At 39.9% G+C, this 15144-nt stretch overlaps 1 protein-coding gene across 2 annotated transcripts in view; it reads right to left on the bottom strand.

The window, feature by feature from the left end:
- The window catches only part of CYFIP1 (cytoplasmic FMR1 interacting protein 1), a 129641-nt gene that overhangs the window by 57775 nt on the left and 56722 nt on the right, over positions 1-15144 (bottom strand). Inside the window, exons 12-18 of one of the 2 annotated variants that reach the window (XM_040336300.1) lie at positions 14730-14852; positions 11531-11656; positions 9703-9869; positions 9286-9433; positions 6560-6707; positions 2239-2395; positions 2019-2115 (exon numbers count right to left, since the gene is read on the bottom strand). In XM_040336300.1, the coding sequence (XP_040192234.1) occupies positions 2019-2115; positions 2239-2395; positions 6560-6707; positions 9286-9433; positions 9703-9869; positions 11531-11656; positions 14730-14852 (966 nt within the window). Of the gene's footprint in view, positions 1-2018; positions 2116-2238; positions 2396-5711; positions 5866-6559; positions 6708-9285; positions 9434-9702; positions 9870-11530; positions 11657-14729; positions 14853-15144 lie in introns of both variants that reach the window. The other variant, XM_040336299.1, reaches the window with a different exon arrangement.

The following is a 15144-nucleotide window of genomic DNA, read 5'->3' as shown; positions in this document are numbered from 1 at the left end:
TCCCACAAAGTTGGGAGCATGAAATTGCCCAAAATGTCTTGTTATGCCGACGCCTTAAGAATTCCCTACACAGGAACTAAGGGACTAAGCCCAACGCCTAAAAAACAACCCCATACCATAACCCCCCCTCTGCCAAATGATTTGCACCAGTGCACAAAGGTAGGTCTATAAAGACAAGGATGAGCGATTTTGGGGTGGAGGATTATGACTGGCCTGCACAGAGTCCTAACCCAACAGAACACTTTTGGGATGAATTCGAGTGGAGACTGCAAGCCAGGCCTTCTCATTGAACATCAGTGCCTGACCTCACAAATGTGCTTCTGGAAGAATGGTCAAACATTCCCATAGACACAATCCTAAACCTTGTAGACCAGGGCTCGACAAAATCCGGGCACCAGGTCGCAATTGCGACAAGAAATTGTGACCTGGCGCCTGCCGGTAAATTGAGGCCGCAAAGCCGGGGCCTCAATTACCGCCGTCACCGGCCGTCGCGGGCCCGCCGCGGGGGCGCACGGAGACACAGGATCCTGTGTCTCCGTGTGCCCCCACCTCCCCCGCCGCGCGATCGCGGCGGCCGGTAATTGAGGCCCTGGCTTTGCGGCCGTGTGAAGTCCCAAGCCTCCTTCTGTGACCTGGCGCCATCTGGTGGTGGCCGTTGGCATTACACGTAAAAAAAAAGTTTGAATGTGTAATTTTTCACTGTTTTCACTGCCATCTCCTTCCCTCTAATTAGAACTCCCAAACATTATATATATTTTTTATTCTAACACCCTAGAGAATAAAATGGCGATCGTTGCAATACTTTCTGTCACGCCGTATTTGCACAGCGGTCTTACAAGCGCACTTTTTTTGGGAAAAAATACACTTTTTTTAATTAAAAAATAAGACAACAGTAAAGTTATCCCAATTTTTTTTATATTGTGAGAGATAATGTTACGCCGAGTAAATTGATACCCAACATGTCACGCTTCAAAATTGCGTCCGCTCGTGGAATGCCGACAAACTTTTACCCTTTAAAATCTCTATAGGCGACGTTTAAAAAATTCTACAGGTTACATGTTTTGAGTTACAGAGGAGGTCTAGGGATAGAATTATTGCTCTCGCTATAACGATTGCGGCGATGCCTCACATGTGTGGTTTGAATAGCGTTTACATATGCGGGCACTACTCACGTATATGTGTTCGCTTCTGCGCGCGAGCTCGACGGGGCGCGTTTTCTGGCTTTTAACTTTTTTAGCTGGCTCCTAGATTCCAAGCAAATGTGTCAAACCCTGTTGTAGACAGCCTTCCCAGAAGAGTTAAAGCTGTTATAGCTGCAAAGGGTGGGTCAACTCAATATTGAACCCTACATACCAAGATTGGGATGCCATTAAAGTTCATGTGCGTGTAAAAGGCAGGCGTCCCAATACATAACAATATAATCACAGTAGGGACTCCTTTTTAATGGAATTCATATACACATATGTTTATTTCCACTAAGCGGTTCTAAGTGATTTCATTTTTATTACATGTTGTACCACAAGTGTTTGTCATTTACTGTATAGGATTCAGCACATATTTATGGTTGTCATTACGGTTTATTATACTGGCTATTTACCAGTGAGACAGTTCAAATTTCTAGAGTGCTGCTTTTTTTCATTAATTATTGGTTAGTGTGTTAATCACATTTTAGTGGCGGCAGCTTTGGGTGCAGTGCAAAAGGTTTTTTCTTTTTTTTTTTCTTGGTCTGGCAGCACATCATTTCCATCTGTCTGAAACATTCCTGCCTTTACTGTATAATGAAGGCTTGCATTTTTTTTTGTTGCAGAAATATTAAGAATTCAGGCCATCAAATTTAAATTGGATGGGTTTCTGCCTTGGAGATATTACTAGAATGTATTTAAATCATGCTTAATTAGGTTCAGTCCTCAAAAACCTCCATATCATTTAACATACTGGTACAGTTTTACCATTAAAAAATAAAATAAAAAATTAAGCAAAGTTCACAAAATTAATAACAAAATTAACAATATACTTACTTCGGCCTCGATCTCGTCATATAGGAATTGTTTTTTAAATTTTGTGAGGGCATAGTGTGCACTGTCATTATACAGATCCAGAGAGTAGAGAACATACCTAGAGAAAACATTCAGAAATGACATTTAGTACTTCAGATCTCAAAACCAACATTTTCAGAAAAAAAAAGAAAAGAAATGTACATACAGAAACGTATACACAGAATAATAGTAATGCCCTTACTCCATCATGGATGCCTCTTTTGTTTCTAGGATGTGGTCAGTTAAAATCCAGGGCATGGACATTTCAATTGGGAACTGAATCCTGCGACCCATGGTCAGCTCCAAGAAGAATTCTCTGAACCAGAGCTGAGAAAGGTCACAACAGTGTTGTAGGGTCTCTTCAAGAAGAAGTGGACATGGAAGAAGATTAATTAGATAAAAGCATCATATAATACCATTACACAAAGAAATAGTGTATAAAAAGCAATGGCCACAAGACAGTCCTATATGCTCATGTACTTGATGTTTAAACTTGTGCAAAATTGCATAAAGGAAGAAAAAAAGGTTGCTTTATGCAGTTCAATTTAGCAATCGTGTTTGCTTTGCTCCTGCTAGAATCCTGGTGCCTAGTACACACGACCGGGATTCCAACCGAGAAAAGATCCATCGGGAAAACAGAGAACCTGCTCTCTACTTTTCCCCCGTACAGCCGATCGGTTTTCCCGTTGGGAAAAATCCGATGAGAGCTTCTCCTTAGGAATCCTGACCGTGTTTATGCCCCATCTGAGTTTTTCCCCATGGGCAAAAATGTCAGTTTCCTGCTACACACGGTTGGGTTTTCCGACGGGAAAAAGTCAGTCAGGAATCCCAGTGTGAAAAAGAGAGCTGGTTCTCTTTTTTTGTCTGGTGGATTTGGCAGTTTTCCCGTCTGAAAAACTGCAAGAACATACACGGCCGGGATTCCCGGCCAAAAGCTCTCCTCGCAGTTTTCCCGTCAGAAAACCTGGTCGTGTGTATGGGGCATTAGCCGTTTTGTATATTAATGTTTCCTGTCTGTTGCTTGATAAAAGTCATCTGCAGACCTCTTTACACTCGGCATTAGAGCAAAAAGTATTTCTTAAAGTTCATTTAGAAGTGCATACCGTTATTTCAAAATCTGTTTTTTGCACTAATCTAAACCATCATATGTCCAGATGATAATCCCCTGCATTTTAACATATACTGTATCTTCCCGATGTGGTAATGTACTAAAAAGGCCTAAACATTAACATCTGGTAAAAACTGAATATTTAAATACAGTTTTTATCACCACATTCATTGTTGTTAAACCTACAAATCCTTGTGGAACATTTGTTACTGAGCTTCCAATAAAGTAACGCAACTGCAGACATGTCTCTCGTTCTTAGAGCATATACTCTACTCCAACAACATTTGCAGCTACTTGGGAGGCAGAATTAAACAGGAATCTATTGCTAGCTGACTGGTAGGATATACAGTCAGCTACTTGTAAGAACTCCAATTTCACTGCAATACATCAAACTACAAACCTTTGTCTGTATCAGTATTTTGTTTAAGACTCTATAGCTGTTGAGGTTCCCCACTAATCGCCAGATTACTTCTGTAGATGTTACACACAAAAGGATATTTACATACATCTATTAGACCGCCTGAAGGAGAGATACAGATGACCTATACCGACAAGCATATATGTTGTTAAGCCCTCAAAGTTAAAAATCGGCAAAGCTGTACCAATTATTAATTCAGTATAATCATGGTTAGGTTTATAGTGATGAAAACCATGAACGAAAATTGTGGATATTTCCCGCATTTCCCAAGACAAAATTATGAATTAGCGTGGCCATCTTTCATGATCAGCATCCCCTCCCTGTATCATATTTCTTCAACTTCATTCTGCAACTGCCCATCCTACCCAATAATAATTTTCCTCTCTTCTTCGATCTTCCTTTACCTTTTTTCCTACCTACAGAAAATGTCTTGCTCCCTTTACCACCTTCTTTAATCTCACTACAAACTTTCTCCTGTCTGGAAGTTGTTATTATTAAGGTACTTGTAGTCTGTGTATACTGGGAAAGAGCTCATGTAGCAACTCATCCATATTTCTCAAACAAACTTTTGACAAGCTGGTATTATGAAGATCAGCAATGGACAGCTACAATTTAACCAGCATGCATGCAAGAACTGTAGGCTGGATAGACTGCAGCTGCATTTGCTTGGTCTGCATAACTGCCACAAATGCTGGTACTTGAAAATGGCCCCATTCACATATTGTGTAGAAATTATTGTAGCGCAATTTACATGCATTTCACGCATAGGGCAGCCCATTCACTTGAATGCCCTATGCACGCATTACAAAGGTGATCAACAACCAAGTTTGTGCCTTGAGCCAGATACGTTTTGCTGCAATTTCTGCATGTTTTTGTGCAATAATATGGTAAAAAAATTAAATAAAAAAATTGCAGAACATTTGGCATGCCGTTAACAATGAATACATCTATTAGACCGATTTTAGTAGGATTTGGAATCACAGGTAGAATTGTGTTAATTTTGCCAACAATTTCACATTGTGAATGGGACTGAAGTAAGATAAGTTTTTACTGCCTACCACAGAATACGGTCTAAACACAGATGAGTGATATTTTGAAAACAGCTACTTACTAGTATTTACAGTAATCATGAAATACATTGAAAATACTTTTTCCGTATTTTTTTTTTTTTAGTGCATTTCACAATATAGTGAAATCGGCAATGTAGACTTCATTGTCATAATGTGTAGAATACACATGTGGGTTCTTGTTATGCTTAATATAACAGCAGCTAGTGGTGTCCAACATTATAGCAAACCACTTTCTTACAGCTCAATAGCCTTTCTCATAGCACACAATACAATTGTCAGCATCATTGGAAAAGGTGTTTGTAACTAAAGCATGAACTAAAGAAAACCTTCCCCTGCATTATGAACAGGAACATAGGACCAGGAGTTTTTTGTATAAATCAGGAAAGTAGCCTACGGTAACAATGCTAGTCAAAGCCTAGTACTGACAACGATACTGGGGGCCCATCACTGGGTCCATTGACACCAACGTTGAGGGTTACTATTGCATCCATTGACACCAACGCTGTGGTTTACTACTGCATCCATTGACACCAACGCTGGGGGTTAATGTTGTGTCCAGTGACACCAAGGCACTGGACACAATATTAGTCAATAACAGCCTGCTGTTCTCTATGGGGGGGGGTCAGATGGAAACGGATCCGATCTGATCAGCCAGATGGATCTGGAACGTATTACCATCCATCTGTTTTTAATGGACTGGAAAGGATGCCAGCAGGTATCAGTGGACACATTTCCACTGACATTCACCACTCCATAGAGAAGAATGGGTGATCCGATTGGGAAAACAGACAGGAGGACGCGATCAGTCCACTAGTGTAAAAGGGGCCATTAAATAAAATAGAAGATGTTTACAAATATTATACCTGGTACTAATTACCAAAGTAGTGCTTTCCTTTTTGGCAGCTGCACGAAGAAGGAAAGCCTACAGGAGAGAGAGGAATCGGTTATACAATGGTTCCCTAAATATATATGCTACTGTTCGACAACAATTAATTGATGAATGAAATACAGTACACTCCTAAACAGCAAGGTTAAAGCTGTCACCAACCACCAGCATTGAAAACAGACCATACTCTTACCACTGAAATTAAGCAAGTGTGTGTAGAAGAATGATTCGCGGTGAAATTTTTCTATGTCCAAAATGGTGGGGCCCTCTAGGCTACTTCGCAGCGTTTTCTTGGAACCGCTTTTTTCAGCAATGAGGGACTCTAGCATGGTTCTCACCATGTACAGCTGTGTCATTTAAAAGGAAATAGGTTTGCAGATGGAGAAATAAGAAAACAAATGAAATATATTCATGTAAAAAGACCCAATGACCTTTTAAAAGTTGAGCCTCATTTTTACTCCTCTTGCCTTTTAAGATGCTACCTACATGTCCCACCTGTAGCTAACAGCACTAAAACTAAATGCACCAAACAGGATTCTTCTTAATTTGAAATGCTAGTTTAATAAAAAAAAAAAAAAAAAATAGAAATTAAGCCATCAAAACTAAATCGGGATGCACATTTAACTGAATTGAGATATGATTGGAAATTGTCGATTACTACACTTTGTAAATCATCACTATTATGATGCTAGTTTGCCACCTCTCCCAAAATATTGAGCACCAGCCGCCTCTGGTGTATTTTCACTGATGAGATAAAAAGGTCATACAAATTTAACATTTAGGATCATCAGGTTGTGGCATTTGTCCAGCACTGAATTATAAAAGGAATGTATTTCATACATAGCTTAATTATCTCAAATTTGGTGCAAATGCTGCACTGTGACTACAGGCAAAACATTTAAACAACATGTAAAAGATCTAGGTATAAAAATGGCAATTGCAGTGGTCTCTTGTCACAAACACTAGTTTGGTAAACCATTTTTTTTTATATACATGTACAGAGTCAATTTACTTACTGAGCAAAAATAAATATCGGCTTACCACCAAAGTTTAACAGAGTTGGATAGGCGTAGGACTGCCTCAGAAACGTTTTTACCACAAGCAACAACTTTTCCATCCCAAGAGACTTGAGCTGTTTGAACAGCTCTGCAGAGCCCAGGGACTCTGCCATTGAGCGCACCAGGAAGAGCTGAAATCCAACAGACAAGGAACAAAGGAGACCAGGAAGAAGGAAAAAGGAAAACATTCAGAGGTAGTGGTAGAAGGAGGAAAGCAAAAAAGGAAAGAATCATTAGTGTGTTAGAGTAACAGACCTACCTATAACCTGACTTCCATTTTTTGTTCAAGCATTATAGAACCCTAAACTGAAAATATGTCTTAATTGGCTTTAACGTATTACAAGGGAGTAATTTGTGTGTTGGAATTAGTTTTAAAAGTAAAGTTGTATTTGTGGACCTTAATTATTGTGTTCACCTTTACACTGACTACAGACAGATCATCAAAGAGATTATTATATATATCACAAATGGATTGCTGCACTTAAAAATGTATTCAAAAAAGGAGAATCGTACACAAATTTTTGCTTTAGACTACTTTCACATTGGGGCGTTGGCGGTAAAGCGCCGCCATTTTTAGACGTTTTTAACCCCTGCCAGTGGCCGAAAAAGGGTAAAAAGTTCCCGCAAAGTGCCGCTGCCCATTGATTTCAATGGGCAGGGGCACTTTATCTACATAAAAATGAAGGTGTACACAGCAGTCAGCAAGTGCAAATGACAATATATTTCCCTTTGATTACAGGTGCATTCTGTCCCTACGAGCCCAGAAATATATTCAGATTTAAACAGGAGCCTCAAGCCAGCGTACAAGCCCCGATTTAGGACCAGCTGGAACTGTACTGTGTAGAGAGTAGGCTAGTGTTACAGTTAAAAGAGGAACTGCTAAGAGCATGCAGCCAGTGTCATTGCTAGTTTTACTGAGAATCAGCAGTTTTCTTAGTATAGTTACCAGGTAGAAAGAACAGCACTAGACTCGTTAGCAGGAAAGCAACACACAGAAGATTGCAGCCCAATAACCCAGTGAGAGATGCACATCACTTCCAGACATCAAAAGCAAAGCAGCAGAGAAGAGAAGAAAACATTGGTGGTAATCGATTGGTTCAATTGTAAGATTAACCTGGTCATTTTTGAATTAGATGAAGCTGAAATCACGTCATTCCCGTCAACCTCTATCATTATAACATAAATGATAAAAACATACAATTAAGCAACATTCAAATCAATTACACACTTAAAAAAAAACTAAACATACAATTAAGAATAAATGTGTTAAAACTATATCAAGGACTAGTAGATCCATCAGTTCAATATTTTTTTTTAATACACTTTAGTTTTTCGTAGACTATTCATCCCTCGGTCACTTTAAATAAAGTGGGACCACCTTTGTCAAAGTATGTGCGAACATACTTTATGCAAAGCACACTGTTGCAAAGCAAATTATAGCTTTGTCTCAAAACTATATAAACAGTTTTTAGTACTTTTTTGTTTATGCCAATGGTCACATGACTTCAGAGCCTTCTCATGTTGTACACCGATTGTGGGGGGTATTTCAATGTTGGAAGGCGGCAGGGCTGTAAGGTCTAACACAGCGGAGAAGTACCTTTCTAGGTATGTATGTTGTACTCTAGGAGTATGCCCTTCTGCGCTCCAGTGATACACAGCGAGGAATTACTCTAACCGCCTGAACATAGACAAAGGCATGGCATGCTTATATCTTATCTTTAAAAAGAGGCTAACAATTTAAGGGGTAACAAATATTTTAGGCTGGCCATACATGGCTCAAATTGTGCCCAATTTCTGTGTGACACCATCCAGATTGACAAACTTCTATCGGGAAATTGAAGGAGCTAGGGGGGAAAAAAGTAAATCGAATAGTGACTGTCAGAATACAGCCAGTATCCAGGGATTCATCCTCCTCTGGTGTTTAGTGTGGATTGGAGGAATCTATACATTTCCCTTATTCAGCTAAGAGGGCTTTGCGTGTACAGTACAGCTAACTTAACACTTTTGCACTTGTAATAAAGTATTCAGACTTTCTCCTCAAGCCACTTTGACAACGGAGACCTCCATGTTACCACTACTGCTGTACACCTAGTGTCATTTTAAAATAAAGTCACAGGTTACTGAAAAGGAGGGAGGAACTGTCTTTTATTATGGCATAAATAAGTGCAGTAAAGTAAAAAACTGTCTGGTTGTCATAAGCAAAAAACTTTTATTGACATTTCCTTCCCTGTTACTAACACTCATGTACTCCCAGCAAAGCTGTAAGATGTCCCTGAGAACAGAATGAGAAATAATGTTCTAACTATACTTAACCCAATTATTCTTCTCTGTAACCTGGTAACCCAAAGTGAGGAGACGATGGGAAAAAAAAGCATTAGCAGAGGTTATTTTCAGTGCATGTCAAAGCAATCAGAAGACAAATGGATCTTCTGGAAATCTCAACTGTTCCTGTATAATTTGACCTCAGACTTGTTTCTTCCACATTCCGATCAGTCTTTCGAGGATATGGAAGACTAACCAAGATGTATAGAATCCTATATTTCAGGATCAAGTAATTTTAGTAACGTACAGTTTTCACTGATCGTAACCTCTGCTTATGCAATTTTTCCATCATATTGCTAGGGACAGGTTTCCTTTAAATTGAATTATCTGATAAACAAAGTAGTTTAACTACCATTCCTAATCACAAAAAAACAATGGATGATGTACCTGAGTGCTGGATGGTCCTACTGCACGTCTCGGAACTTTGATGTCAAATCCACTCTTGGGGTCTTTTTCACCTCTAAGAGCAGGGTCATTAAATGGTTCACATCCTGCACCCCAGTCACAGACCGTTTTTCTGATTGCCTGAAGCACACTATAACAGAGGTAAGTAGACTTTATTAGTTATATCTAACAGATAGTGGGTCAGCACCAAAAGCATGCAAAAAATATTCGGTTAGGCAACAAAAATGGTCAGCATTTCTGCAAAATCTGTTGATGGCAGTTTAAATCAACCTATTTTATCAACTGTAAAATAATTTCAGATATGAAACTAAAAAAAGTACATAAGTATCAGACACTTAATTTCCTCCAATATGTATCGTATGTTTCCCTTTACATATAAAACATGCTCATAAGATTAACCTTTGAATAACATTTTTCTTCTTTTTGATGGCTTGTCTTAATGGCTCACGAAGGGTGATCTGTGCAAAGTCTTGCAGAGCTGCATATATTGTGTGACGAATCGCATGGTTAAACACACTCTCCATACGACCCATGAGAACTTGCAAACCTTTAATCATCGCAACCACCTAAAATAGATTAGAAGGGAATAAATCCTTCAGGTTACATGTACGAGAGATCATCGCAACCACCTAAAATAGATTAGAAGGGAATAAATCCTTCAGGTTACATGTACGAGAGAGAAATTTAAATATATAATTTTTTTATTTTGTTAAACATTTGACCAAGACATACAAGTGAAAGCTACTACAAGTTTGTACTACTGAGCATAAAGATACTGACCAAATAGTGACAAAACAGGCAATGGACATAAGTAGTAGTTATGATACAACTCCAAAATGGATCTTATTTCACACACCTAACAGTGATTTTAGGATCTATTTGCTCAATAACCTCTAAGATCTACTTTAAAAATTCAGTTCGAAAGCAGCCACTACAGGGCCTGGCTAGTGAAAAGTATTGCTATGTTTAAATTCAATCAGTCCGCACTGATCAGCAATGCAATATAGAGAGACAGGTCTGTACATCAGAAACGAGAACATGAAAAATAATAAAACAAATGCAACCGCTAGAGGAAGACAATCCCTACATCAGTTTAGTCAAGCTCTGCCCAACTCCATTCAAGGGTTTCCAAACAAAATCACATGCCTGACGAAGGGGTCCTGCGTGGCTCCAAAATGTTGCATTTTTTTGCTTTATAAAAATTAATAAAAAAAATTGTCTGGACTTAACACGAAGATCCGTGGTGTACTGTCAAATATTTACAGTTTACACAGAATACAGTTTACACAGAATGCACACAGAGGGATTTCTGTTGCGTTCCTTAATGCTCAGTCCTTGTCTGCAGATACAGTATGTGTCCCACTATATTGTGCTGCTGTTCACTGCAGTTAGGCTCATCATAAATTAATCTGTTTATGCTGGCTACAACTGTTAATGTCAGTTCTTAAACCACAGGGGAAAAAATAAATAAATAATAGGTAGACTATGCAAAATTGCTATAATAAAATAGTTACTGGGTTTTTAAAGTGCAGTTATTTTTCTAACCTATAACGAACATGTAATCCAATGACAATATGATCTAGAGTAGTGGTTCTCAACCTCGGTCCTCAAGTAACCCCAACAGGCCATGTTTTGGGAATTTCTCTTAAATAAAATAGCTGTCCAAAATACCAAGCCATTGACTCTGATTTAAAGCACCTATGCAAGAAAAACATGAAAACGTGGCCTGGTGGGGGTACTTGAGGACCGCAGTTGAGAACCACCAATCTAAAATCTAGATCATCAACATGGTATCCTTTTTTCTCTTTCAATTCACCACCTTTGGGTACTGTCAGACGAGCAGGTTCGATCCCCAGCTCAACAGCAGCAGAGCAGGGGACCCTGCTGAATCAGAGCGGAAGTGATGACACTTTAGTGATGTCCTTGTCTGTTCAATGTTTTTCTCATCGAGCTGAAAGGGCCCCTGTTAGATCTATAGGCAGGTGGATGTAAATAAACATGCCTTTATTTATATCCTTTTACCTCTAAAAAAAACAAAAAAAAAGTGACCAAGACAGACTTTGGTGTAGTCAGATGTAAATCGACATGCATCCGCCCACCCACAGACTAACACTGATCTTCTATTGAGATCTGCCTAAAAGAACTGCTAGGTTTAAACATTAATACTTTCTTTCAAATGCATGTTACAAATAACAGAAGGAGTAAAAGAAAGAAACTGATCACATACCTCCACCAAAGCAAACTTCTCCTCACTGGTGTAATTGTAGCGTGTTGCTCGTTCATACTCTTCAGCATTGTCTGGGCAATCTTTGTTAGAATATTTGTCGGTTGGGTGCACCAGCTTCCAGGAATACTAAAACAGAAAAAAAAAAAAATCAAAGAGCTAAGCATTGATTAGAAAAACAGATAAAAAAATGTGCCTAAACCATAGTCCATTTAAATAATAAAAAACAAATAAAATCAAACAAACATTTTGTCTTGGAGAGGCCTGTTTGACAATAGTGTGCCTTCTGATGCAGCTCGAGTAGCACAGAATCGCACCACAAGAGAAATCTCATGGTTTTCCAGGGTGTCACTCGACCCCACATAATATGCCAGTCTAATCGAAGGCACACCACATAATTGTGCTGTAAATGACATCAAAGTCGCACTGCAGTAGTGTGAGCCGAGCCCAAATCTATAAAATAGTAAATACTAGACTATTTCTTCCAATATATACCATTACGTTGACTTGCACTCACTATTAAACATAAAAAAAAAATTTTTTGCACCTGTAAATTTCATATCTCAGAGTACAATACAGAACACGGATTAATTCTTAGACCATGGGCTACACACCGCTACCTTCAGATAATTAGACACTGGCAAAAGCTTTGCTGGGACTGTGTCCCCAGTGCATCCTTATAACCCGCGCCCACTTCATAAAGGGTCCTATTTTTTTTTAGCAAGTAAAAAGGAGATCACAAAGAAAAAAAGAGGAGGGACCTGCATCTCCAAGATATGGCATTTATAGGTACGTGAACATTCCTATTATCTTAATCTTAGGACACAGGAATGGGTGGATTAGATCATGGGATGTCGCTAAGCAATAATTTGAGTGTTGGGCAACAAAATGGCTAACACAGAAGCAACACGCCCACAGGTAAAACAAGAAGGGGCAACAAACCTGAACAGAGTTGACCAGCACCTCGTAGCTGAAACAAGCATTAGCAAATGCTCAAACAGCGAACCGGTGAAAAGGAATTTTCAAAACGTGAATAGGAGGATCAGGTGGGGATTCAGCAACTTGTGAAGTTGCCAGATGCTGTAAAAAGCAGACTAACTACAACATCTCTGGGAAAATGGGCCCAGGTAGGGAAGGTGGGATTTGTTAAGGGCAGGAGCCTTACAGAAAAGGAAAAAAAAACTAACCACTCAGCCAGGTGGAAGCAGGGGGGGAAATCCCACAGAGGGACCACCCTGTGAGGAAACAGAATAGGGGTTAAATTCCAAGGGAAATTGTGTCAGGTTCATAGTCCTGACCCGATCCGCAAGATGAATTAAATTGTTTAACATACCTTCAAGGCAGGACATAGGGAGTAAGAATGATATTCCCAAAAAGCGATAGGAGTGGCAGGGAAGCAAGAAGAACTAGTTCTAGGATACTCCATGTAGCACAAGATAAAAAGGGAGCTCTCAAGAAGAAAATAGGGGGAACCAATGAATTACCAATTCTGCCAGATGCAATGAAGAGAAGGCGACTCTACTCTTACACAGGACCTTTTAAAGGATAACCCCCTCAAACAGAAGGGGAGGGCTCTGCGTGGGCAAAAGAACTTGAAGAAGAAGGCCTCAGGTGGACAAAGAAGGTTGAAGCGGGTGACAGAGGACCATCTTCTTGCAAAGAGTGCACAGTGAGGGCAAGAGCCAAGGTGTGGGGGAAATTTACAGGGCTGTACCAAGACCTGCAGGGTATCAAGCGCTAGATGGTTGGAGATACCAAAACTGAAAAGGATGAGGAACAGAACAAGTTCTGGGATGGGGTTCCCCATCATCACACTAGGTGAGAACTACCTCACATGACAGAGGTAAAAATAAAAGGGTACCCAACACAGAGGTTGAAATATACCTACCTGGTAATCAGTGCCAAGAGATCCCCCAGGATCTCTAATACAAAAGTCTATAGAGCAGTCATATAGCTGGAGATGTATAGTGAGAGGTAAGCAAATGCCAGGCCACCTACAGACCACATGTGGAAAAGGAAACAAATGCTTTCAAAGAACAGGGGCAATTTGACCTTTTCCAGTACTAAAATTGGGTGAATGCAGTCGACTGGCACAAAACCAGAATTTTTGGTTTACCTGTAAAATCCTTTTCTTGGAGTACATCTTCATGTTTACACTGATATGGTTATGCTGCCACCTTCAGATGATTGGGCACTGGCAGAGAAAGGCAGTAATCCCTCCAAGCAGCATATAGCTTCAGTTTTATAGCAGGTAAAAAAAAAAAATCTTATTTTCTCTTTCATACATAACAGGACATCTTCATATCCATTACGATAGGGATGTCCCAAAGCACTGAACATGAGAGAAGGGCAATATGCCTAAAAAATCCTAACCAACAAAGGTTAGAACCTCAGTCATCTGCAAGACACTTCTTCCAAAAGATGCGCTCGCAGACCTGATACCAGATAAAACTTGGTAAAGATAAACAGAATACTAGGTAGCAGCCACTCAAACTGGAGGAATTTGTGGCAACGAGAACATATATAAATGGTGTACAGCTTGTCTGAGATACTTAGGGTAAAATAGCTGATTTCACCTGATTTCTGGGTATCGCGATGCAAGATTTGTTTTACTTCTTTTTTTTTCCCCCCTAAGACTTCCTAGTGTCTGGGATTATGAAAGTCAACTTTATTTTTCTTTGCAAATTTTGCAATGTTTTCTTATGGGATGATGTTGAGGACTATGGAAGGAATGCAACTGAATACACCACCAAGAAAGGAAGAAGGCCACCAGGCGAGTGAGCTCGCATGGTGGAAAGCTTTTGCGAGCGTGCTCCCGTTATACAGCGGCGGACATATCCGCCGACTGCATCACTTGGCCCCGCCCCCCGCGTCATCCGCTGTGATTGACAGCAGTGCCAGCCAATGGCTGCGCTGCTATCAATCCGTCCAGCCTAGACAATCAACGGCCAGGCTGGGAACCGAAGAGGATCACGTGGACGCGCGCAGGACTTTCGAGGGGTCAGGTAAGTAAAACGGGGGTTCGGGGGGGGGGGGGGGGTGGGGGTGCTACCGTCGGATGTTTTGTCACCTTAATGCATAGGATGCATTAAGGTGAAAAAACATTTACCTTTACAACCCCTTTAAGTATTCTGTATGTATATAGATGCACAACTTTGGGACACAACCAAAATGGATGCTTCACTTGGGTTTGAGGACCTACCACTTCCATTACATGAGCACTCCACTGAGATAAGAGCTGAAGTCCTTGCAAGGCCAAGTCAAAGAGTTTCCGGTATTCAGCATCTGTCTTTTGTGCTTCTTGACGACCAGATCCGGTCACTACCTAAGAAATGCATAGAATAGAATATTATTATTTGTACAGAATAGACAGTATAACTATACAGGTTATGGTGAGAAAAGACTAAAAGAATCAAAAAGTTTTCAACTCCAACCAGTGTGCTCCGCAGTAAAGTCTTAAAAATCGTGTGCAGCCTTGCCAACCATTACTTTGTACCCCATCAGCCAGATGCACATCCAAAACTATTGGCGTATAGTGTGAATATAGCCTAATTTTAAAGAGCCATTTATACCAAACTGCATACAGCTGTTTTGGGATTTTTTGGACATCCTTAGAA

The sequence above is a fragment of the Rana temporaria genome, chromosome 2 (genome assembly GCF_905171775.1).
Source record: "Rana temporaria chromosome 2, aRanTem1.1, whole genome shotgun sequence".
NCBI classification, from domain to species: Eukaryota; Metazoa; Chordata; class Amphibia; order Anura; family Ranidae; genus Rana; species Rana temporaria.
This window is presented reverse-complemented; position numbering and strand designations above follow the sequence as displayed.